The sequence below is a fragment of the Macaca nemestrina genome, chromosome X, assembly GCF_043159975.1.
Source record: "Macaca nemestrina isolate mMacNem1 chromosome X, mMacNem.hap1, whole genome shotgun sequence".
Classification (NCBI taxonomy): Eukaryota; Metazoa; Chordata; class Mammalia; order Primates; family Cercopithecidae; genus Macaca; species Macaca nemestrina.
This window is the reverse complement of record NC_092145.1, coordinates 83,897,488-83,925,149: the sequence shown is the minus strand read 5'-3', so window position 1 is coordinate 83,925,149 and position 27,662 is coordinate 83,897,488. Positions and strand designations below refer to the sequence as shown.

At 40.0% G+C, this 27,662-nt stretch overlaps 1 protein-coding gene and 1 pseudogene across 1 annotated transcript in view; one reads left to right on the top strand and one right to left on the bottom strand.

Moving 5' to 3' along the window:
- The window catches only part of LOC105476659 (testis expressed 11), a 325,115-nt gene that overhangs the window by 277,143 nt on the left and 20,310 nt on the right, over positions 1-27,662 (bottom strand). The window contains exons 3-4 of the mRNA XM_011732780.2: positions 14,849-14,970; positions 8,208-8,292 (exon numbers count right to left, since the gene is read on the bottom strand). Coding sequence (XP_011731082.2) covers positions 8,208-8,292; positions 14,849-14,970 — 207 coding nt within the window. The remainder of the gene's footprint in view (positions 1-8,207; positions 8,293-14,848; positions 14,971-27,662) is intronic.
- Positions 10,869-11,167, top strand: LOC112425729 (large ribosomal subunit protein eL37 pseudogene; annotated as a pseudogene).

Genomic DNA, 27,662 nt, shown 5'->3' with positions numbered 1-27,662 from the left:
CTAGTCTGATAAAACACACTTTAAACCAACAAAGATCAAAAAAGACAAAGAAGGGCATTACATAACGGTAAAGGGATCAATTCAACAAGAAGAGCTAACTATCCTAAATATATATGCACCCAATACAGGAGCACCCAGATTCATAAAGCAAGTCCTTAGAGACCTACAAAAAGACTTAGACTCCCACACAATAACAGTGGGAGACTTTAACACCCCATTGTCAATATTAGATAGATAGAGACAGAAAATTAACAAGGATATTCAGGACTTGAACTCAGCTCTGGACCAAGCAGACCTAATAGACGTCTACAGAACTCTCCACCCCAAATCAACAGAATATACACTCTTCTCAGCACCATATAGCACTTATTCTAAAATCAACCACATAGTTGGAAGTAAAACACTCCTCAGCAAATGCAAAAGAACGGAAATCAAAACAGTCTCTCAGAACACAGTGCAACCAAATTAGAACTCAGAATGAAGAAACTTGCTCAAAACCGCACAACTACAAGGAAATTGAACACCCTGCTCCTGAATGACTACTGGGTAAATAACGAAATTAAGGCAGAAATAATGAAGCTATTTGAAACCAATGAGAACAAAGAGACAACATATCAGAATCTCTGGGACACAGCTAAAGCAGTGTTAAAAGGGAAATTTATAGCACTAAATGCCCACATCGGAAAGCTGGAAAGTTCTGAAATCGACACCCAAACATCACAATTAAAAGAACTAGAGAAGCAAGAGCAAACAAATTCAAAAGTCACCAGAAGACAAGAAATAACTAAGATCAGAGCAGAACACAAGGAGATAGAGACATGAAAAATCCTTCAAAAAATCAATGAGTCCAGGAGCTGATTTTCTGAAAAGATTAACTGAATATCATAGATAGACTGCTAGCCAGATTAATAAAGTAGAAAAGAGAGAAGAATCAAATAGGCAATAAAAAATGATAAAGGGGCTATCACCACTGATCCCACAGAAATACAGACTACCATCAGAGAATACTATAAACACCTCTATGCAAATAAACTAGAAAATCTAGAAGAAGTGAATAAATTCCTGCACACATACACTCTCCCAAGACAAAATCAGAAGAAGTCGAATCCCTGAATAGACCAATAACAAGTTCTGAAATTGAGGCAGTAATTAATAGCCTACCAACCAAAAAAAAGAAAAAGAAACTCTCGGACCAGACAGATTCACAGCTGAATTCTACCAGAGGTACAAAGAGAAGCTGGTACCATTCCTTCTGAAACTATTCCAATCAATAGAAAAAAAAGGGATTCCTCCCTAATTCATTTTATGAGGCCAGCATCATCCTGATACCAAAACCTGGCAGAGACACAACAAAAGAGAAAATTTCAGGCCAATATCCCTGATGAACATCAATGCAAAAATCCTCAATAAAATACTGGCAAACCGAATCCAGCAGCACATCAAAAAGCTTATCCACCACAATCAAGTTGGCTTCATCCCTGGGGTGCAAGGCTGGTTCAACATAGGCAAATCAATAAACATAATCCATCACATAAACAGAACCAATGACAAAAAGCACATGATTATCTCAATAGATGCAGAAAAGGCCTTCAATAAAATTCAACACCCCTTCATGCTAAAAGCTCTCATATCTCAAAATAATAAGAGTTATTTATGACAAACCCATAGCTAATATCATACTGAATGGGCAAAAGCTGGAAGTTTTCCTGTGGAAAACTGGCACAAGACAAAGATGCCCTCTCTCACTACTCTCATTCAACACAGTATTAGAAGTTCTGGCCAGGGCAATGAGGCAAGAGAAATAAATAAAGTGTATTCAATTAGGAAGACAGAAAGCCAAATTGTGTTTGCAGATGACATGATTGCATATTTAGACAATCCTGTCGTCTTAGCCCAAAAGCTCCTTAAGCTGATAAGCAACTTCAGCAAACTCTCAGGATACAAAATCAATGTGTAAAAATCACAAGCATTCCCATACACCAATAATAGACAAGCAGAGAGCCAAATCATGAGTGAAATCCCATTCACAACTGCTACACAGAGAATAAAATACCTAGGAATACAACTTACAAGGAATGTGAAGGATCTCTTCAAGGAGAACTACAAACCACTGCTCAAAGAAATAAGCAAGGACACAAACAAATGGAAAAAAATTCCATGCTCATGGATAGGAAAGATCAGTATCACGAAAATGGCCATACTGCCCAAAGTAATTTATAGATTCAATGCTATTCCCATCAAGCTACCATTGACTTTCTTCAAAGAACTAGAAAAAAATACTTTAAATTTCATATGGCACCAAAAAAGAGCCCGTGTAGCCAAGACAATCCTAAGCAAAAAGAATAAAGCTGGAGGCATCACACTACCTGACTTCAAACTATACTACAAGATTACAGTAACCAAAACAGCATGGTACTAGTACCAAAACAGATATATATACCAATGGAACAGAACAGAGGCTTCAGAAATAACACCACACATCTACAACCATCTGATCTTCAACAAACTTGACAAAAAAAGGCAATGGGGGAAGGATTCCCTATTTAATAAATGGTGTTGGGAAAACTGGCTAGCTATATGCAGAAAACAGAAACTGAATCCCTTCCTTACACCTTATACAAAAATTAACTCAACATGGATTAAAGACTTAAACATAAGACCTAAAACCATAAAAACCCTAGAAGAAAATGTAGGCAATACCATTCAGGACATGGGCATGGGCAAAGGCTTCATGACTAAAACACCAAAAGCAATTGCAGCAAAAGCCAAAATTGAAAAATGGGATCTAATTAAACTAAAGAGCTTCTGCACAGGAAAAGAAACTATCAACAGGGTGAACAGGCAACCTACAGAATGGGAGAAAATTTGTGCTATCTATCCATCTGACAAAGGTCTAATATCCAGAATCTACAAGGAACTTAAACAAACTTACAAGAAAAATACAAACAACCCCATCAAAAAGTAGGCAAAGGATATGAACAGCCACTTCTCAAAAGAAGACATTTATGCGGCCAAAAAAAATATGAAAAAAAGCTCATCATCACTGGTCATTAGAGAAATGCAAATGAAAACCACAATGATGTACCATCTCACTCCAATTAGAATGGCAATCATTTAAAAAGTCAGAAACAACAGATGCTGGCGAGGATGCGGAGAAATAGGAACGCTTTTACACTGTTGGTGGGAGTGTAACTTAGTTCAACCATTGTGGGAGACAATGTGGAAATTCCTCAAGGATCTAGAACCAGAAATACCATTTTGACCCAGCAATTCCATTACTGAGTATACACCCAAAGGATTATAAATCATTCTACTATGAAGACACAGGCACACGCATGTTTACTGCAGCACTATTCACAATAGCAAAGACTTGGAACCAACCCAAATGCTCATCAATGATAGACTGGATAAAGAAAATGTGACATATATACACCATGGGATACTATGCAGCCATAAAAAATGAGTGCATGTCCTTTGCAGGGACATGGATGAAACTGGAAACCATCATTGTCAGCAAACTAACACACGAACAGAAAACCAAACACCGCATGTTCTCACTCATAAGTGGGACTTGAACAATGAGAACACATGGACAAGGGAGGGGAACATCACACACCGCGGCCTGTCAGGGAGTGGGGGCAAGGGGAGAGAGAGCATTAGGACGAATACCTAATGCATGCAGGCTTAAAACCTAGATGATGGGTTGATAGGTGCAGCAAATCACATGGCACATGTATACCTATGTAACAAGCCTGCGTGTTCTGCATAGGTATCCCAGAACTTAAAGTAAAATAAAATAAAATAAAGAAAAAGAAAATGTTTCCTTTTTTATTCCAAAGTTCCAAAGTTTGCTAATCCTTCAGTATTTTCAAAGACTCTGGTCTCTCAATTATTGCCCCTTTCTAAAAGTATCTTGAGTACCTCCCTCTCAACTTATTCCTTCTTCTCTACCTTCAAACGTACCCATCTCCTCACCTTGAAAAAAAAAAAATCAACTAACCCCACTATGCTTCAAGTTTGCATCCATTTCTCCTCTTCCTTTGATTGACAAACTTCTTGAACTGAAAAGTCTGTCTACTAGCTCTACTGTTTTGCTACTCACTCATCTCCTTAAATGTCCGCAATGTGTTTTGCATCCTTACCACTTTACTAAAACTGCACTCTCAAAGATCACCTTCCTTAACTTCAGAGCAACATTTCATAATGGCCATAACCTTTCTGAAAAACATTACTCCCTTGGAGTTTCAGACCAGCCTAAGCAACATGGCAAAACCCATATCTACAAAAAATACAAAAATTAGTGGGGTGTGATGGTGTATGCCTTGTAGTCCCAGCTACTTGGGAGGCTGAGGTAGGAGGCTGACCTGAGCCCAAGAGGCAGGGGTTGCAGTGAGTCAGTATTGCACCACTGCACTCCAACCTGGGTGACAGAGCCGGATCCTGTCTCAAAAAAAAAAAAAAAAAAAAAATTACTCCCTTGGCCTGAAATATCCTGGTCCTTGTGTGGGAAATATCTTAGTCTAAGAACTTTGTCTGCTCCAATCCTCACTTTCGTAATCCAGCTGTTTATAGTTATCACCAATAAGTCTTCAAGCCAAAGGCAGCTGAGGCTGAAACAGAATGCTACTTCTATATAAAGATGTTTTCTTTGTTGCTGTAGCTCCGTCTTGTCTTCTCACCAGCCTGTTCCTGACCCCTCTATATTATAAACATCTTGGTTAGGTAATTGGTGACTGATACCTTTGAACATCCACTTTACTCTGCTCTACCCACAGCCTGAAATTGAATTGACTTTAGATAAACACAGGGTTGTACCCTCTGACATTTATAAATGTGTAAATTATTGTTTATCTAGCTTTAAACTATTCTTTCCGAAATCCTCAAGCATAATTTAAGATTGGTATCTTTGTTCTGGTACCTTACCTTTTCCCTTTCATTTACTCCATACCATAAAATGGTATAAGAACCCTATAAGGAGAACACACTCAATAAATGACTAATAAATCTCCAGTAGAATTTTTTTTTTTTTTTTTTTGAGACAGCGTCTCGCTCTGTCGCCCAGGCTGGAGTGCAGTGGCCTGATCTCCGCTCACTACAAGCTCCGCCTCCCAGGTTCACGCCATTCTCCTGCCTCAGCCTCCTGAGTAGCTGGGACCACAGGAGCCCACCACCACGCCTGGCTAATTTTTCATAATTTTAGTAGAGATGGGGTTTCACTGTGTTAGCCAGGATGGTCTCGATCTCCTGACCTCGTCATCCACCTGCCTCAGCCTCCCAAAGTGCTGGGATTACAGGCGTGAGCCACCGCGCCCAGCCAATATCGTGTAGAGTTTTTTGACTGTTCCTTTTGGTCATCTATCTTTATTCTTTTTATTTTAACTTTGAAGCTGGTAGATTCAGAGTTAAAATCTCATTACTTTGTTCTTCTCTCAATACCACTGATTAATTTTGGTGTGCATGAGAAGCCCTGAGATATTTTTCAAATTATAGATATGCCCAGGTTTCATCCTGCACCTAAATGAATCAAAACCACCAATGGTAGGGCCTGGGCATCTGTATTTTTCACAGGCTTCACAGGTGATTCTGATTTTTGGGGGGGAGGGGGAGAGACGGAGTTTCACTCTTGTTGCCCAGGCTGGAGTGCAATGGTGAGATCTCAGCTCACTGCAACCTCTGCCTCCAGGGTTCAAGAGATTCTCCTGCTTCAGCCTCCCGAGTAGCTGGGATTATAGGCACGCACCACCATGCCCAGCTAATTTTTGTATTTTTAGTAGAGACAGGGTTTCACCATGTTGGCCAGGCTGGTCTTGAACTCCTGACCTCAGGTGATCCACTCACCTAGGCCTCCCAACGTGCTGGGATTACAGGCGTGAGCCACCACGACCAGCCTGATTCTCATTTATACCAATATTTAAGAACCACTGCTCTTTATTTTTTTCCTCAGAGAACTCAACTACTCTTCTGTCTTCAACTACCACCTCTGTGTAAATCATTGCCAAATCTATAGGCTCAGTCCTGATCTTTCTCATAAGCTCTAGTCTCACATCTCCAACCTTATTGTCATCTCAAATGCAACAGGTCTAAAACTAAAACTTACAAGTCATTCATCTACTTCTGACTTTCCTGTTCATTGTTCCATAATTCCTCCAAGTGATAAAGAATTATAGCTTATAAATCTTCATGACTTATTTCATCACATAGCACATAATCCAGGCACACTAAATTTGTTTTTAAGGAAACAAAATATATTCCAATAAATATATTTTTTAAATAAAATTATTTTAACTTGGAGGCCTCCTGCACTAACAATCTGTTCTCCACTGTATCAAAAATAGTATGAGGCCGGGCGCGGTGGCTCAAACCTGTAATCCCAGCACTTTGGGAGGCCGAGACGGGCGGATCACGAGGTCAGGAGATCCAGACCATCCTGGCTAACACGGTGAAACCCCGTCTCTACTGAAAAACACAAAAAAACTAGCTGGGTGAGGTGGCGGGCGCCTGTAGTCCCAGCTACTTGGGAGGCTGAGGCAGGAGAATGGAGTAAACCCAGGAGGCGGAGCTTGCAGTAAGCTGCGATCCACCCACTGCACCCCAGCCTGGGTGACAGAGCGAGACTCCGTCTCAAAAAAAAAAAAGTATGATACACATAACAAGCACCCAAATATCTGATTAAGAACTGCTACGTGAACTGAGACAGTACATAGGACTCTCTTCTTTACTGTCTCTTGTCCGTTCTCTTATCCTTCCCTTTTCTTCTCTTATCGCTTGCCTTTCCCTCTTCTTCTCTCCCCCCTTGCCTTTCTCCTCTCCTTGCTTCCCCTTTTTTCTCCACTTTCCTTACCTGTTTAGTATTTTTCCTCTTACAGCCCCCCCGCTTTTTTTTTTTTTTTTTAACATTCTCTTTTCCCTAGCTCTCTCATCTCCCTGGCCCAAATCCCATCAACACTGTGTGGTTCTGCCCTCACCCCTTGCCTTCCCTTAAAAAAGAAAAAGAAAAGAAGAAAAGAAATGAGACAGTACATGGGAAGAGGCTGTCACAGCCACTTCATCTACCATATCCCTATTTGATAAGCAGTAAACAGCTAAAGCAATATTTCTTCATATGCAGAACGGTAGGAGTTAAGAATTAATGCACTTTAATATCACACAGTTCACCTGTGTACTAAGTTTCTTCCACTGATAAATTCCTAGCTCTTACCTCCCCATAACTACAGGATCTAAGGCTCCTGGGAGCAATGATATCAATTTATCTAAGAGTTAAAGAGCTAGAACTGTTCTCTAAACATGCTAATAGAGTGGACTCATGAGTAAGTATATTATTGATTATATTAAGCACAATTACCCTATATCTACATGGAAGTTGTATACAGTTTTGTTTATATTCACAAAGATAGTTAGTAGTAAATTCTATTTGTTGCATACAGATAAAAGTCATTTGTCTTTACAATGTCAAGCAGTCCAGAGGTTCACCCTTTGGTTTGTTACGTCAATGTATTCTTTATAATGAGCAATATACTTCCCATAAATGCATTTGCTGTCACTATGCCTATTGAAAATCAGTAACTGTCAGCACACTAGACTTTGCCCATTTAGCTAAAGCACTGGAACATTGCCAGACAGTGGACCACATTCAAAGCATCCAAGAAGATGAGTTTAGTTTGAGATTTTTGTTTTTTCGTTCTTGTTGTTTGCTCTCACAGGTAGAAATCATTTCCATAGTTTTTCTCGGTAACTCATTCCAATGTTTATCAATCCACTTCCTGAGGAAACTACTCTTTACACTTTTTAAAATCTGAGTATGTCATATGGTAACACTTATTCTATTATTAATAGAGGGGAAACTACTATTTGATGGTCCTTCAGAACCCTGAAGATTTTGATCATCTCCATGAGAAATAATCCATGTCCTTTAACATTTCTTTAAGTTCTCACTGTCTCACCTTTTAATCATCTTTGTTGTTCTCCTCCAGACTATTTCTTGCAGTGATACCTTTAAACGTTTGTTAATAAGGAGCTAACCTCTGAAAAAAATCATAAAACTGAGGGAGGCCATTTGCTTGAGAAACCAGTGTTCCTGGGTTGTTTTGTTTGTCTTTTAACAAATCTCTATCTAAGAACTGGCCAAAACATTATTTAAACTGCAGGAACACTATCCAATATATAGTAAGAACACTCCTCATAATACATGTCACAATATGTATACGTACATTTAATTTTCCGCTCTTCATTTACATGCCAACCTCCTCCTATGGTAAGTGCCCAGTTCCATAGGTTTACTGCCATTTCTTCAATCTGGTCAAAGAGAAACATTTGCTTAGCTAGTTAAAATACTGGCCACCTCCAACGGTATTTTCATTCTTGAATATCGTATGCTTATGCAACTATTATGGGTCATTTCCAGGCCCCCCATAATCTAGTCCCATACTACCTCTCCCCTCAAAAACTTACCCACTGTTAGCAATTATCTATTTCCTGAACACAACTTGTTCATTCCTATCAATGTGTCTTTATTCATACTATTGGCTTCACCTGATATACCTCCTCCCTTTGTTTTTTTGTAACTCAAATCCATTTCAGTCTCACCAACAACATAAATGAAGCTTTCAGCAACCCTTACAGTCTACGTTGTTCTTTCTTCTTTGAATTCATATATTCATTAAGTTGTATACGACTTGGCAATTAATTATATTACTTTGTATCATTTATTCTTTAGTTGTTTTAGTTCTCTTTTTTTAACCCAATTTATGCACAGCAGTGGTACAAAATGTATGTTAGTTTTAAGTCTTTTCTTCCACGCCACTTTTCTCACTTACCATTCCACATTTTTCTGATGAGCTTCAGTTTAAATAGATGATTTATTTAGCATTTGATACAGTTTGGATATTTTTCCCCTGGCAATCTCATATCATAATTTGATCCCCAGTGTTGGAGGTGGGGCTGATGGGAGGTACTTGGGTCACGGGGGTGGATCCCTCATTGTCTTGGTGCTGTCCTCACAGTAATGAGTGAGTTCTCAGTCTATTAGTTACTGCAAGATCTGATTCTTAAAAAAGAGCCTGGTACCTCCTCCTCTCTCTTTCCTCCTCTCTCATCATGTGATGCCTGCTCCCTTTCCCCTTCCACCATGATTGGAAACTTCCAGAGGCCCTCACTGGAAGCAGATGCCAGTGCCATGCTTCTTATACGATCTGCAGAACCATGAGCCAAATAAACTTCTTTTCCTTATCAATTACCCAGCCTCAGGTATTTCCTTTATACCAATGAAAATGGCCTAATGCAGCATGGTTGTCATTTCACTTATTATTCTGGGGCTAATTATCATGTCCATCTCCATCACATAGTATCCTTAGTGCCACAGTTGATCAAATGATTTTCTTTTTTCTTTTTTTTTTTTTTTTTTTTTTGAGACGGAGTCTCACTTTGTTGCCCAAGCTAGAGTGCAATGGCGTGATCTCGGCTCACTGCAACCACCTCCTCCTGGGTTCAAGTGATTCTCCCACCTCAGCCTCCCAAGTAGCTGGGATTACAGGCACCCGTCATAATGCCCAGCTAATTTTTGTATTTTTAGTTGAGATGGGGTTTCACCATGTTGGCCAGACTGGTCTCGAACTCCTGACCTCAGGTGACCCGCCCGCCTCGACCTCCCAAAGTGCTGGGATTACAGCCATGAGCCACCAAGCCCGGCCGACTTTCATACTAAGTATTATTTCATTTGTATCACTAAAAACACATGGAGTTAATAATGCACTCCAAATTACCCAGAAGAACAAATGATTCGACGTATTATGATGGGAAATGAACATCCAGACTAAAATAGCTTAAAGAAGCTACCTGTTTTGGCATTTTGGAAAGCAATTTGGAAATATATAAAAGTGTTCGGCCAGGTGCGGTGGCTCACGCCTGTGATCCCAGCACTTTGGGAGGCCAAGGCGGTCGGATTGCCTGAGGTCAGGTGTTCGAGACCAGCCTGGCCAACATGGTCAAACTCTGTCTCTACTAAAAAATACAAAAATTAGTCATGTGTGGTGCCAGGCGCCTGTAATCCCAGCTACTCGGGAGGCTGAGGCATGAGAATCACTTGACCCCAGGAGGCGGAGGTTACAGTGAGCCAAGATCATGCTACTGCACTCCAGCCTGGGCAAGACAGAGCAAGACTCCATCTCAATAAAAATAAATAAATAAATAAATAAATAAGAGAAACAATATAAATATCCAATAATAAAGAAGTAAATAGGTGAATTATGATAAACTTTCTTGATGGAATAGTATTCATCCACTTAAAATAGTGGTCATGCCTGGACACGGTGGCTCACGCCTGTAATCCCAGCACTTTGGGAGGCCAAGGCAGGTGGATCACTTGAGGTCAAGAGTTTGACACCAGCCTGGCCCACGTGGTAAAACCCTGTCTCTACTAAAAATACAAAAGAAATAGCCGGGCGTGGTGGTGTGCACCTGTAGTCTCAGCTACTCGGGAGGCTGAGGCAGGAGAATCTCTTAAACCTGAGAGGCAGAGGTTGCAGTGAGTTGAGATCATGCCACTTGCACTCCAGCCTGAGCAACAGAGCGAGACTCCGTCTCAAAAAAAAAAGAAGAACTTCAATAAAATATTGTATTCTGGTCAATGATATGCACACTAAAACATTTGGGGGGGGGAATGTACTGTTGTCAGCAACTCACTTTAAAATACACCCAAAAAATAAGATGGGTTGATGGACAAATGTATATGTGATAAAGCAAATATGGTAAAATGTTTACAACTGTAAAAAGTAAGTGGCTGTTACGCAGGTGTCCAGTGTAATATTCTTTCAACTTTTCTGTTTGAAAATGTTTATTTTAAAATGTTGAGCTCTCTGGTCTCGGCTGCAGAAGCGAGATGACGAAGGGAATGTCATCGTTTGGAAAGCGTCGCAATAAGATGCACACATTGTGCCGCCGCTGTGGCTCTAAGGCCTACCACCTTCAGAAGTCGACTTGTGGCAAATGTGGCTACCCTGCCAAGTGCAAGAGAAAGTATAACTGGAGTGCCAAGGCTAAAAGACGAAATACCACCAGAACTGGTCGAATGAGGCACCTAAAAATTGTATACCGCAGATTCAGGCATGGATTCTGTGAAGGAACAACACCTAAACACAAGAGGGCAACTGTTGCAGCATCTAGTTCATCTTAAGAATGTCAACGATTAGTTATGCAATAAATGTTCTGGTTTTAAAAAATACTAAATAAATAAAATAAAATAAAATGTTGGGAACACAGAGCAAATTGCCTTTTATGATGTCAGAAATATTACATGTACCGTATAATTATAGCTAAGTAACATTTAAACAGTAAAACTATTAAAGAAAATACATTAAAATAATAGTTGTTATATTCAAGTGTATGTTTGCATGTGATTTTGTATCCATTTTTTAAAACTTTCTGTAAAGTTATGTTACTTCATGATTTTAAACAATTTTTTGTATTTTCTCATATTGTGTTAGAAAGGATAAGATAAACTATGATTGTAAATACTTCATAATCACAAAACATATTTATTCAACACATGTGTATTAAGCACCTAAGATGTGGCAGGTTTTGTCGTAGGTTTACATAAATGTATAATGATAAGCATGGTAAATACATGCTGCAGACAGAAGTAAATAATATGAAGATTAGACTTTCCAGAAAGAAAATAAATTCAAGGCATTTCCAAAACCAAGCAGATCTTCTTGAAAAATAAGACCAAACTCTTATGGCTCATGCCTATAATTCTAACAGTGGGAGGCCGAAGAGGGCAGACTGCTTGAGCTCAGGAGTTCGAGACTAGCCTGTGCAACATGGAGAAACCCTATCTCTATGAAAAATACAAAAAATTAGCTAGGCATGGTGGCACACGCCTGCAGTCCCAGCTACTTGGAAGGCTGAGGGGGATCACTTGAGCCCAGGAGGTCGAGGCTGCAGTGAGCCGAGATCATGCAACTGCACTCCAGACCAAGACACTGTTTCAAAATACAAACAAACAAACAAACCCAAACTCTTGGAATCTTATAATTTGTTTTCACTAACAGCTAAGTACAGTAAGAGGTTATGATCTAAAAAGAGATTTACAGCCGGGCACAGTGGCTCACACCTGTAATCCCAGCAATTTGGGAGGCCGAGGTGGGTGGATCTCTTGAGGCCAGGAGTTCGAGACTAGCCTGGCCAACATGGCAAAACCACATCTCTTCTAAAAACACAAAAATTAGCCAGGTGTGGTGGCGCCTGCCTGTAATCCCAGCTACTTGGGCGGCTGAGGCACAAGTACTGCTTCAAACCAGGAGGCAGAGGTTGCAGTGAGCTGAAACCCTGACACTGCACTCCAGCCTGGGCAACAGAATGTGATAGTCTAAAAAATAAATAAATAAATAAAATAAAAAACTGAGATACCACCTCACAGTACTAGGATGACTACTATCAATAAAAAAACAGAACAACAAGTATTGGTGATAATGTGAAGAAACTGGTACCCTTGTTCACTATTAATAGAAATGTAAAATGCTATAGTTGCTATGGAAAACAGTATGGCGGTTGCTCGAAAAATTAAAAACAGAATTGTCGTATGATACAGCAATTCCAATTCTGGGTGTATATCCAAAAGAATTGAATGCAGGGACTTGATCAGAAATTTCCATACCAATGCTCATAGCAACATTATTCACAATAGGCAAAAGGTAGATGCAACCCAAGTGTCCATCAACAAATGAATGGATAAACAAAATGTGGTATACACATACAATGGATTATTCAGTCTTAAAAAGGAAGAAAATTCTGACACATGCTGCAACACGGATGAACCTGGAAGACATTATACTAAGAGAAATAAACCAGTCACAAAAAGACAATTATTATATGATTCCACTTACATGAGGTACTGAGAGTAGTCAAATTTATAGAGACAGAAAGTAGAATGGTGGTTGACAAGCTGATCTCAAAATTCATAAGAATTTTAGAGGGCAAGGGGGAGTTGCTTAATGAGTACAGAGTTTCAGTTTTGCAAGATGAAAAGGGTTCTGGAGAATGGCTGCACAATGTGAACATACTTAACACAAGGGAACTATACACCTAAAAATGATTAAGACAGTAAATTTTATGTTATGTGTGTCTTACCACAATAAAAAACACAACGAGATAAGATAACACTTCAAACCCACTAAAATGACTATAACCAAAAAGACAAATAATGAAAAATGTCAGCAAGGAGGTGGAAAAACTGGATCCCTCTATCCCTTTTTTTTTTTTTTTTTTTTTTTTTTGAGACGGAGTCTCGCTCTCTCGCCCAGGCTGGAGTTCTGTGGTGTGATCTCGGCTCACTGCAAGCTCCACCTCCCGGGTTCACACCATTCTCCTGCCTCAACCTCCCGAGTAGCTGGAACTACAGGCACCCGCCACCACACCCAGCTAATTTTTGTATTTTTAGTAGAGACGGGGTTTCACGGTGTTAGCCAGGATGGTCTTGATCTCCTGGCCTCGTGATCCGCCTGCCTTGGCCTCCCAAAGTGCTGGGATTACAGGCATGAGTCACCACCAACTGGATCCCTCTTATACTGCTAGTGGGAATGTAAAATGGTACAGCCATTTTGGAAAACAATCTGGTAGTTCATCAAAAGTTTAGAGTTAACACATGGCCCAGCAATTTCATTCTTAGGTACAAACCTAAGAAAAATAAAAACATAAAAATCTGTACATGAGTATTTATAGCAGGATTATTCATAATAGCCAAAAGGTGGAAGCAATGAAAACGTTCATCAATAGATGAATGCACAAAATATGGTATAGCCATACAATGGGATATTATTCAGTCATAAAAATGTATGAAGTACAAATACATGCAACAACATGGATGAACTTTGAAAACATGGGGCTAAGTGAAAGCAGTCAGTAAACCACACATTGTATGATTTTATTTACATAAAATGTCCTCATTAGGCAAAACCATAGAGACCAAAAGTAGATTAGCGGTTACCTAGGGCTGAGGGTGAGGGAGGGAAGGGGATGGGAGGAAATGGAGAGTGTTTGTGAATGGGCGTGGTTTCTTTTTGAGGTGGTGAAAATATTCTAAAATTAACTAACCGTGGTGATAGGTGCACAACAACTCTGGGAAATACTAAAAACTATTGAATTGCATACTTGAAATGGGTGAATTGCATGGTATGTAAATTATATCTAAATAAAGGTATTTATATATACATAAACACATACATACATATATAGATACATATATATAAAGAGGAAGAGAGATTTACAATAAACTTTCTTCTCACCTTTCCATATAAGTAATCACCAAAATGCAAGTATTTGCCCAAGGTAAATGTTCTCAAAAGTGTTTCAAGCCTCAAGACAATTTCCATATTAAGTAAGTAACAGACCTTCATTTAAACATTAGAAAATTACCCCCCAAAAAAGCACTTCTGAAGGCTTATAGTCAACTGAGTTCTCCACTACTGGGTGGCTCCACTACTTTGCTGCAAAGGGAAGGAAAAGAGAACTCGTGTGTGCCCAGGACCTTATGTATGTTATTTTGTTTACTATTCACAACAACACTTAGAGGTGGGTATTACTATTATCATTTAACAGATGAGAAAACTGAAGCCTGGAGAGGTTAATAAATATTAATAATATATAACATTACTAATAAATAATAAATGTTTAAACTTGAGCACATATTTTTCCATTGGTTTCTAAAATTTTTTTCCCCTAAATTAGGTGTGAACATCCAAAAATAGATTTTTATATGTTTAGCAAGGGTTAAGACTACTTTTTTATCTATATAATACATTGGTTAAAATGAAGAATTATCAAAACTTGTCATAAACAGAATTATTTTTATACTAACCTGAGCGTCTGTTATTTCAGCCATAGACTCCCTGTTGATATTTGCTATGTCTCTGAAGAGTCTATCAATTGCCTCTGGTATGTTAGGTGAATTATCACTTGCAACCAGGTTTTCAACAACTTCTGAAATAACAATGGATGATAAATGTGCTGTGAACTATTACCATTGGCTAAAAGTAGCAAATCATTTTTAAACCTATTCCTAAATCATTGGCCAAATGAATATAGCATGAAGGAACTTGATCCTTAGAGTAAAACCAAACTGGAGATTTAAAGTTTATTTAAGCAAGAGTATAATTTTCAAATAAAATTTGCATTCTTTGGGAGTCACTTGTTTATAACTTAATCATTATTCATTCTCAGAAAGGAAAATGCATTGACTTCACTAATAGTAAAGTTATTAGGTAATATTAAAAGTACAAAACAGGCCAAGCATGGTGGCACACATCTTTAGTCCTAGCTAGTCCAAAGGCTGAGTTGGGAGGATCACTTGAGTCCAGGAGTTCAAGAATACGGTGAGCTATGATCCTGCCACTGTACTCCATCCAGCAAGGGCTACAGAGTGAGACCCTTTCTCTAAAACAAACAAAAAAACCCTACAAAACTGAACTTAACAGTGTCTTCAAAACTAGAAAATGTAGAAAATCTGAAAGATCTGGATATGTGCCCTGTAAAACTGAAAAACTTATTAATATTTTCAAGCATTAGACAGACATAGCAAACTGCTGGCTCTGAAGTCTTGACCTTACTTTGTGAGAAAAAAAAAAAAATGACATGCTCAATTAGCAACAACATTAACCAGCTATTGAATCTGCACAAATGATGTCACCATTTTCTAAATGGTCTCAGCTCCAGACTCCACATAGCTGAATCTTACTAGGCCATGGAATTCCTTAAAACCCAAGCATTAGCTGTGCACAATGTTCCACGCCTGTAGTACCAACTACTCAGGTGGCTGTGGCAGGAGGATCCCTTGAGCCCAGGAGTTTGAAACAGGCTGGGCAACATAGCAAGACACCATTTAAAAAAAACAAAAAACAAAAACAAAAACAAAAATACTAAAACTAGGTCAGGCGCAGTGGCTCATGCTTGTAATCCCAGCACGTTGGGAGGCTGAGGCAGGCGGATCACTTCAGACCAGGAATTCGAGACCAGCCTGGTCAACATGGCAAAACCCCATCTCTATTAAAAATACAAAAATTAGCTGGGTGTGATGTGCTCGCCTGTAATCCCAGCTACTGGGGTGGCTGAGGCATAAGAATTGTTTGAGCCTGGAGGTTGAGGTTGTAGTTAGCTCAGATCGTGCCACTGAATTCCAGCCTGGACAACAGAGCAAGACTGTGTCTCAAAAAACAAAAAAAACAAAAAAAAAAAACCCTAAAACTAAACAATAAGCATGATGTAGAATCTCAATTGATGCCTTTCATATTATCAAAAAATTTTTTTCAAACTCATGTGACATAAGTGTCCATAAGCTACATAGTTCTAATTTATTGCAACATTCCTGAGCCTCAGATTAGCAAAAATGTTATTAATATTCATAACAGTACCATAAAAGCAACTTCTAAAAGATTTTTAAGCTGCTAAAATAAACAGAACTTTTACCTTGCTACAATAAAAAATAAATCAGCTACAAAAATTTCAATTAAACAAATGCTTGAGGTGATGGATATCCTATTTACCCTGATGTGATTATTACACATTGTATGTCTGTATCAAAATATCTCATGTATCCCATAAATATATACACCTACTATGTACTCATAAAAATAAAAATTAAAAATCAAAATTCTAGCTAAACATAAGACTATAGATTCAAATAAAGACTTCACAAAGCAAATTATGTTCAATTATGTTAAAATACCATATATTTTAAATACTTTAGGTGAAAAAATATATATGAAAAGAAAAAAAACAAAAATTAGCCAGGCATGGTGGCGCGTGCCTGCAGTCCCAGCTACTCTAGAAGGTGAGACAGGAGAATCGCTTGAACCCAGGAGGCAGAGGTTGCAGTGAGCTGAGATTGACCACTGCACTCCAGCCTGGGCAACGGAACAAGACTCCATCTAAAAAAACAAAAAAACAAAAAACAAAAAAAGAAAAGAAAAAAGAAAAAAATCCTCTATCTTTCTTTCTCCCATAAGTTGTTTAATGGAAAGACTGTTATTAATATCTTGACTCCTCTAAGATTAGGTAAGTATTGGGCTGAGGGACATATATTTATATAGACCTTGCTCAAAATATTGATAGCAGAATCAGGGAGATTTTAAAATTGATGTTTTTAAAAATACAAATATTGTTTAAAAACAGATTTTAAAAAATATTTTTGAGAAGAAAACAAAACCCCAATATAAACTTTCATTTGTTTGTTTTGTTTTGAAGTCAGAGTCTCACTCTGTCACCTAGGCTGGAGTGCAGTGGCCGATCTTGGCTCACTGCAATCTCCGCCTCCCAGGTTCAAGCAATTCTCCTGCCTCAGCCTCCTGAGTAGCTGGGATTACAAGCACATGCCACCAATATACGTTTTTAATTTGAGTTCCTTTTTAAAAAAAAACAGCCTGGCCAGCCGTGGTGGCTCATGCCTGTAATCCTAACAGTTTGGGAGGCTGAGGCAGGTAGATTGCTTGAGCTCAGGAGTTTGAGACCAGCCTGGGGAACATAGTGAGACTTCATCTCCACAAAAAACTTAAAAATTAGCTGGGTGTGGTGGCTCACACCTGTAGTTCCAGTTACTCGATGGCTGAGGTGAGAGGATCACTCCAGCCCAGGAGGTGGAAGCTGCAGTTAAGCTATGATCAAGCCACGGCACTCCAACTGGGTGACAGAGCAAGACCTTGTCTCTCAAAAAAAAAGAAAAAAAAATCCTAAGATATTATTGTAGAATACCAATAATAGTTTCTGGTTAGTTTATGAGACTATGAAGACATATATTTTGATTTGTGAATGTTCTCTTAAGTGGTTAATGTTTTATTAACTCATTTTTGTCTAAATAATTCTGGTCCTTTCAAAACATATTTTCAGTGTTATTCAGCTGAGCAACTTCACTGACACCAGCTGAGGCAATGACAGCATTGCAGTCCTTCAAGGATAAAATGCAGTCAGCAAAACTGGGTAAGTGATAGAGATCACACAGCTGAAAGGTTGAGAGTTACACTATAAAGAAGAGATTTGCATCTGGGAGAAGCTCAGAAAAGAAAATCTATTTTTTTGTTTCTGTCTTTGTTTTGAGACAGGATCTTGCTATGTTGCCCACCCTGGCCTCAAACTCTTGGGCTTAAGTGATTCTCCCATCCGAGTAGCTGGCATTACAGGTGTGTGCCACTGCACCCGATGAAAATAACTTCTATAAATGCAGTCTACGGCTGGGCAAAGTGTCTCATGCTTGTAATCCCAGCAATTTGGGAGGCCAACGCAAGAGGATTGCTTGAGCCCAGGAGTTCGAGACTACCCTGGGCAATATAGGGAGACCCCCATCTTTACAAATAAATAAATTAAATTAGCTAGGCATGGTAGCCCACAACTGTGGTCCCAGCTACTCGGGTGGCTGAGGTGGGAGGATCGCTTGAGCCTGGGAGGTTGAAGCTACAGTGAGCTGTGATCACGCCATCACACTCCAGCCTGAGTGACAGAGACTCTGTTTCAAATACAAAATGCAGTCTACTCCTGAGATGAGAAGACAGCAAACTGTATTAAGGTTTTATCAAGCAAGACTGTACATTTTGAAAAAATCATTAAATTATTTTCCTGGTTACAGAAAGAAACTATGATTTACAACATGATTTCAGTCCATTTAATTTAAATGAGATGCATCCTAGTTAAAACTGGAGGGGTCACTCGATTGAGGCAGTCATGTTAATCTGTATCAATTAATGCTGATTAAGTAGATAACTTTCTAGGTACAGTATAATAGAAAATAAACATTTTCCCTGTCCTTGAGGAAGGGAGCTTCTGTTACAACATGCAAAAATCTATCAACTGTCCTGCCAAGTCTTTCCCTGTGACCTCCATCAGCTCAACCAGTCATTCAAAACTCAAAGCAGCTCAAAGACCTGCCAAGATCAATTCAAGATTTTACTCTAAGTCACAATAATTATATGCAACTTCTTTAGTGAGAAAAGAACCAGAAATGACAATAAAATTAACATTTGCATATTGTTTTCCAGTCTCAAATCTTTTGCATATGCATTCTCATTTAATCTTCAATCTATTCTGTAAGGAAGATATTTTTATTTCATAAGATGTGGAAACTAAGTTTTAACAAAATGAAGTGACTTTTTAAAAAATCAGGCCTCTTTGCTGGATAAAGTAACTTCTTGATGGTAATAAAATAGAAAGTAGTAAGCTAGGACTTGAATTCAGGCTTTCTGATTTGAAATCTTGTATTTTCCACTATACTGGTTCTATCAGCAAGGATCTGGAACAAGTGACAAGCTAGGACACTCAGACAACTGAAAAATAGCAGAGAAGAAAGAAATGAGCCAAAAGCATTCAGAGCACTACACTATAGCTCTGATTGTGGGCTAAAGAAAACTATTCAAACTGCAGAGGTTGGTTTGAATGAGGACAGTCAAAATATCTAAAATGGTGTCAAAAGGGCCTGGCAAAAGCAGGCAAACAGGTTTAGTCATACACTAAAATTACATTGTAAATCGTAATTTCTATCCACAGTCACAAAGATAATAATTTTTCCTATATAATGTTCCAGGAAGTCCCAAATGACAAATTGGATATGGTACAAGAGAATCCAAGCAGCAAGTCATAAAGCAGAAGTCAGATGGAACTGCATGTACCATAGTTCCAACAGATCTATTCACAGCAGTGTATTGTAGTTCTGAGCAATGTCCTGATCCTGGAGGGTAACTAGGAATGGATGCAGGGCAGGCTAACCTCATGAAAATCATGACAAGCAGAAATGACACACCTCCACAGATGAAAAGCCCCAGCTCTCTGCTTCCTGGTGGGGAGGGAAAGAGTTGATCTGTGCCTCTAGTGCCCCAACTTCTCCAGGGCTGCCAAAAGAACTTGTATGTATCTCTCTAGTTTTGAGGCTCTGATCGGTCCGGCAAACTCTAGGTGCTCAGGGGAGAACAGGAGACAGTGGCTTGTGCTGGTACATGCCATGGCTCTCCACTCTGGCTCAGCCCAGAACAAGCAGACAAAAACCACAGCCTCCAGCTTCTCTCTGGGGAGAGAAAGAGGTGGTAGAGGCCCCCAGAATCTCTGGCAAGGCTAATTGGTGAGGCCCGTTTCCTGTACAAGACAAGTCGATGAAGAATGAGAGAGGTGCCTTATTTATCTAACACACAGGCACCAACAGTGGGTCAAGGAAAATGAAGAACCAGGCGAAGATGTTCCAAACAAAGGAACAAGATAATCTGCATAAACCAACCCTAATTAAATAGAGCTATATAATTTATCTGACAGAGAATTAAAACAACTCTCATGAAGATGCTGACTGAGGTCAAGAGAACAATGCATGAACAAAGTGAGAATTTCAACAAAGAGATAGAAAATATTTTAAAGTACCAAAAATTTCTCCAAGAAGATATACAAATGGCCAACAGGTATATGGAAAAAAATTTCAACATCACTAATCATCAGGGAAATGCAAACTAAAATTTAAAATTACAATGATATATCACCTCACATCCATTAAGATAACCAGTATCAAAAAAAAAAAAAATAGAAAATAAGGCCAGACGCAGTGGCTTATATCTATAATCCCAACACATTGGGAGGCCGAGGTAGGTGGATCACTTGAGGCCAGGAGTTCGAGACCAGCCTGAGCAACATGGTAAAACCTGTCTCTACTAAAAATACAAAAATTAGCTGGGCATGGTGGCGCCATCTATAGTGCCAGGTACTTGGGAGGCTGAGGCAGGAGAATTGCTCAAACCTGGGAGGCGGAGGTTGCAGTGAGCCAAGACCGTGCCACTATACTCCATCCTGGGTGAGAGTGAGACACTGCCACAAAAAAAGAAAAGAAAAGAAAGAAAGAAAGAAAGAAAGAAGAGAAGGAAAGAAAATAAGAAGTACTGGTGAGGATGTAGAGAAATTGGAACTCTTGTACACTGTTGGTAGGATGGCAAATGGTGCAGCTGCTATGGAACACAGTATGAAGGTTCTTCAAAAAATTAAAAATACAACTCGCATATGATACAGCAATTACACTTCTGGGTATTTATCCACATGAATTGAAGTGGGGGTCTTGAAGAGATATTAGCACTCCCATGTTCGCTATAGCACTATTCACAATAGCCAAGATGTGGAAATGACATAAATGTCCACCAGCAAATGAATGGATAAAGAAAATGTGGTATATACACACAATAAAATGCCATTTAGTCTTCAAAAAGAAGGAAATTCCATAATGGATGAACCTTGAGGACATTATACTAAATGAAATAAACTAGTCGCAAGACAAATACTGCATGGTTCCACTTACATGAAATACCTGAATTAGTCTAATTCATAGAACCAAAGAGTTGAATGGTGGTTTCCAAGGGCTGGGGGAAAGGGATAATAGAGAGTTACTAAGCAACGGGCATAAAGTTTCAGTCAAGCAAGATGAATAAGCGCTACAGATCTGCTATACAATACTATACTTACAGTCAATAATTATGTATACTTAAAATTTTGCTGACAGCAAATCTCATATTAAATGTTCTTACCACAATAAAAAAAGAAATGATACAACTCCAAAGCTAAACAGGTGCCTAGAATATGCCCCTAGTATGTTAAAGCTCAAATCTGATGGCCAGTATAACTTAATCCAAACCAATGCTGCTATTCTTTCTTCCTTTGGATAGAACAAGCTCAGAGAATAGAGCAAACCTAAGCCTACAAACTGGGCTCATCAGAAGATAAAGCAATGTTAAGTTTTGGAAGGCAATTGGCTGGGGGTGGAGTGAGGCAAGAGCTGACAATATCATGCTAATCACAAAGGAATTTCCAACTTGATTCTGGTGAGGAAACCTATCTAGTCACATTCAGAACACTAAACTTAGAGACTAAAGGATAACTGTGAATGCAGTGGTTCACACCTGAAGCCAACACATCTCAGAGTCTTGCCCAAGGCCCACAGCAGCAAGGCCCCATGGCCCATGGGGAGTAATGCCAGGCTACTGCCAATGTTTACTTAAGGCCCAAGGGCTCTTCAGTCAGCTTCTGGTGAATATTCCAGGCCTGGGACTCATCCCCACAGGGACAGACTCCTCTGCCTGGGGAAAAAGGAGGGAAGAGTGGGAAGGACTTTGTCTGGTGGTTTCAACACCAGCTCAACCACAGTAAATTAGTGCACCAGGTAGACGTCTAAGGTTTCCATCTCCAGGTCCTGGCTCCCAGACAGCATCTCTGGACCCACCCAGGGCCTGGGAGAACTCCACACCCTTAAGAGAAAGACAAAAGCCTGGCTGGTTTCACCACCTGCTGATTGTAGAGCTCTAGGGCCTTGAGTGAAAAAAGGTGGTAGCAGCGGGCCTTGGTTACAAAGGTGGTTACAGCAGGCCTTGCGGGAGACCCAGTACTCTGTTAGCTTCAGTCTCGGCAGTGGTGGCCATGGGGATGCTTCTGTCACCCTCCCCCAGATCCAGGCTCTCAGCACAGAGAGAGAGACTCTGGGAGAAAGTAAGAGAGAGAAACGCCTCTGCTGGGTAATCTAGAGAATGATTCTGGATCTTATGGAAGGCCACCAAGGTGGTTCCTCTATGAGTCTGCAAGAAACAAAACATTACTGTACTTGGGGTGCCCCCTAAAGCAGATACAGCTTAGATCACAACACTAAAGTCTTTTCAAGTATCTGGAAAGCCTTCCAAAGAAGGACAGATACAAATAAGCCCAGACAGTGAAGACTACAATAAAGACCTAACTCTTCAACGCCCAGACACCAAAGAACATCTATAAGCATCAACACCATTCAGGAAAACATGACCTCACCAAATGAACTAAATAAGGCACCAGGGACCAACCTGAAGAAACAGAGACATGTGACCTTTCAGAGAGATAATTCAAAATAGCTGTGTTGAGGAAACTCAAAGCAATATAACACAGAGAAGGAATTTAGAATTCTACCAGCTAAATTCAGCAAAGAGATTGAAATAATTTAATCAGAAATTCTAGAACTAAAAATGCTATTGGCATACTGAAGAAGGCATCAGAGTCCTTTAACAGCAGAATCCATCAAGCAACAGAAAGATTTAGTGAGCTTGAAGACAAGCTATTTGAAAATACACAGTCAGAGGAGACAAAAGAAAAAAAGAATAAAAAACAATGAAGCACACCTGCAGGATCTAGAAAATAGCCACAAAAGAGAAAAGCTAAGAGTTACTGGCCTTAAAGAGAAGGAAGAGAAAGAGATAGGGGTAGAAAGTTTATTCAAAGGGATAACAGAGAACAGAGAACTTCCCAAACCTAGAGAAAGATATCAATATCCAAGTACAAAAGGTTATAGAACACCTAGTAGATTTAACCCAAGAAGACCACCTCAAGGCATGAAATAATAATCAAACTCCCAAAGTTCAAGGATAAAGAAAAGATCCTAAAAGCAGCAAGAGAAAAGAAACAAATCACATGCAATGGAGCTCCAATATGTCTGGCAGCAGACTTTTCAGTGGAAACCTTATAGGCCAGGAGAGACTGGCATGACATATTCAAAGTGCTGAGGGAAAAAAACTTTTACCCTAGAATAGTATATCCAGTGAAAATATCCCTCAGACATAAAGGAGAAAGACTTTCCCAGACAAACAAAAGCTGAGGGATTTCATCAACACCAGACTTGCCTTACAAGAAATGCTAAAGAGAGGATTTCGATCCTCTCTCATAACAATAATGAGCAATAAAAAATAATCTGGGCCGGGCGCGGTGGCTCAAGCCTGTAATCCCAGCACTTTGGGAGGCCGAGACGGGTGGATCACGAGGTCAGGAGATCGAGACCATCCTGGCTAACACGGTGAAACCCCATCTCTACTAAAAAATACAAAAAAACTAGCCGGGCGAGGTGGCGGGCACCTGTAGTCCCAGCTACTCGGGAGGCTGAGCCAGGAGAATGGCGTGAACCCAGGAGGCAGAGCTTGCAGTGAGCTGAGATCCGGCCACTGCACTCCAGCCTGGGCGACAGAGCAAGACTCCATCTCAAAAAAAAAAATAAAAATAAAAATAAAAAAATAATAATCTGGGCAGGGCATGGTGGCTCATCCCTGTAATCCCAGAACTCTGGGAGGCCGAAGTGGGCAGGTCACCTGAGCTCAGGAGTTTGAGACGAGCCTGGCCAACATGGTGAAACCCCGTCTCTACCAAAAACCACAAAAATTAGCCGGCAGTGGTGGCAGACATCTGTAATCCCAGCTACTCGGGAGGGTGAGGCAGGAGAATTGCTTGAACCCAGGAGGCGGTGGTTGCAGTGAGCCAAGTCGGCACCATTGCACTCCAACCTGGGCGACAAGAGTGAGACTCCGTCTCAAAAAAAAAAATTATCTGAAAGTACAAACTTCACTGGTAATAGTAAGTACAACAACAACAAAAAAGTAACACTGTTATAACACAATTATTTTAACACTGTAACTGTGGTGTGTAAACTACCCTCAGCAGAATGAATAAACAATGAACCAATGAAAAATAATAAATACAACTTTTCCAGAAATAGTACAATAAGATATAAATAAAAATAACAAAAAAGTTAAAAAGCAGGAGGATGAAGTTAAGTCATAAGCTTTTTATTAGTTTTATTCGTTTTCTTTTTCCTTGTTTGTTTGTTTATACAGAGTGCTAAGTTGCTATCAGGTTAAAATAATGAGTTATAAGATAGTATTGCAAGACTCATGGTAACTACAAACCTAAAAATATACAATGAACACACAAAAAATAAAAAAGCAAGAAACTAAATCATGTCACCAGAGAAAATCACCTTCACTAAAGGAAGACAGGAAGGAAAGAAGGAAGAGAAGACTACAAAACAACCAGAAAATAAATAACAAAATGGCAGGAGTAAGTTCTTACTTATCAATAATAACATTTAATGTAAATGGACTAACCTCTCCAATCAAAAGACATAGAGTGGCTAAATTGAAAAAACAAAACCCATTGATCTCTTGCCTACAAAAAACACACTTCACATATAAAGACACACATAGACTGAAAATAAAGGGATGGAAAAAGATATTCCATGTCAATGGAAACCAAAAAAGAGCAGGAGTATCGACATTTATGTCAGAAAAAACAGATTTCATGAAAAAAACTAAGAGACAAAGGTCATTATATAATGATAATGAGGTTAATTCAGGATTCCATTCCAAGATGGCCAAATAGGAACAGCTCTGGTATGCAGCTCCCAGCATGATCGACACAGATTTCTGTATTTCCAACTGAGGTACCTGGTTCATCTCATTGGGACTGGTTGGACAGTGGGTGCAGCCCACGGAGGGTGAGCCAAAGCAGGTCAGGGCATCACCTCACCCAAAAAGCACAAGGGGTCAGGGGATTTCCCTTTCCTAGCCAAGGGAAGCCATGACTGACAGTACCTGGAAAAACGGGACACTCCCACCCAACTACTCTGCTTTTCCAACAGTCTTAGCAAACAGCACACCAGGAGATTGTGTCCCATGCCTGGCTTGGCAGGTTCCACACTGACAGAGCCTTGATCACTGCTGGCGCAGCACCTTGAGGTCAAACTGCAAGGCATCAGCCTGGCAGGGGAAGGGGCATCCACCATTGCTGAGGCTTCAGTAGGTAAACACAGCAGCCGGGAAACTAAAACTCAGTAGAGCCCACCACAGCTCAGCAAGGCCGGCTGCCTCTGTAGACTCCACCTCTGGGGGCAAGGCATAGCTGAACAAAAGGCAGCAGAAACTTCTGCACACTTAAACATGTCTGACAGCTCTGAAGAGAGCAGTGGTTCTCCCAGCACAGTGTTTGAGCTTGGAGAAAGGACAGACTGCCTCCTCAAGTGGGTCCCTGACCCCCGTGTAGCTTAAATGGGAGACACCTCCCAGTAGGGGCCAACTGACATCTCATACAGGTGGGTGCCCCTCTGGGATGAAGTTTCCAGAGGAAGGATCAGGCAGCAATATTTGCTGTTCTGCAGCCTCTGCTGCTGATACGCAGGCAAACAGGGTCTGGAGTGAACCTCCAGCAAACTCCAACAGACCTGCAGCTGAGGGACCTGACTGGTAGAAGGAAAACTAACAAACAGAAAGGAATAGCATCAATATCAACAGAAAGGGCATCCACACCAAAATCCCATCTGTAGGTCACCAACATCAAAGACCAAAGGTAGATAAAACCACAAAGATGGGGAGAAACCAGAGCAGAAAAGCTGAAAATTCTAAAAACCAGAGTGCTCCTCCTCCAAAGGATCACAGCTCCTTGCCAGCAATAGAACAAAGCTGGACGGAGAATGACTTTGACGAGCTGACAGAAGTAGGCTTCAGAAGGTCAGTAATAATAAACTTCTCCAAGCTAAAGGAGGATGTTCGAACCCATTGTAAGGAAGCTAAAAACCTTGAAAAAAAAAATTAGATGAATGGCTAACTAGAATAAACAGTGTAGAGAAGACCTTCAATGACCTGATGGAGCTGAAAACCATGGCACGAGAACTACATGAAGCATGCACAAGCTTCGATAGCCAATCCGATCAAGTGGAAGAAAGGGTATCAGTGATTGAAGATCAAATTAATTAAATAAAGTGAGAAAACAAGGTTAGAGAAAAAAGAGTGAAAAGGAATGAACAAAGCCTCCAAGAAATATGGGACTATGTGAAAAGATCCAACCTACAATTGATTGGTGCACCTGAAAGTGATGGGGAGAAAGGAACCAAGTTGGAAAACACACTTCAGGATATCACCCAGGCAAACTTCCCCAACCTAGCAAGGCAGGCCAACATTCAAATTCAGGAAATATGGAAAACACTACTAAGATACTCCTCAAGAAGAACAACCCCAAGACACATAATCGTCAGATTCTCCAAGGTTGAAACGAAGGAAAACATGTTAAGGGCAGACAGAAAAAAGGGACAGGTTACCCACAAACAGAAGCCCATCAGACTAACAATGGATCTCTCTATGAAAACTCTACAAGCCAGAAGAGAGTGGGGGCCAATATTCAACATTCTTAAAGAAAATAATTTTCAACCCAGAATTTCATATCCAGCCAAAAAAAGCTTCATAAGCAAAAAATAATAATAAAAATAAAAAAATTTAAAAAATTAAATCCTTCCCAGACAAGCAAATGATGAGGGATTTTGTCACCACTGGGCCTGCCTTACAAGAGCTCCTGAAGGAAACACTAAATATGGAAAGGAAAAACCGGTACCAGCTGCAAAAACACACCAAAATATAAAGACCAACAACACTATGAGGAAACTGCATCAACTAATGAGCAAAATAACCAGATAGCATCATGTTGACAGGATCAAATTCACACGTAACAGTATTAACCTTAAATGGAAATGGTCTAAATGCCCCAATTAAAAGACACAGACTAGCCAGGCACAGTGGCTCACGCCTGTAATCCCAGCACTTTGGGAGGCTGAGGCGGGTGGATCACAAGGTGAGGAGTTCAAGACCAGCTGGGCCAACATAGTGAAACCCAGTCTCTACTAAAAATACAAAAAATTAGCTGGACGTGGTGGCATGCGTCTGTAATCCCAGCTACTTGGGAGGTTGAGGCAGGAGGATCCCTTGAACCTGGGAGGCAGAGGTTGCAGTGAGCTGAGATCAACCCACTGCACTCCAGCCGGGGCAACAAAGCAAGACTTAGTCTCAAAAAAAAAAGACAAATACTGGCAAATTGGATAAAGAGTCAAGACCCATCACTGTGCTGTA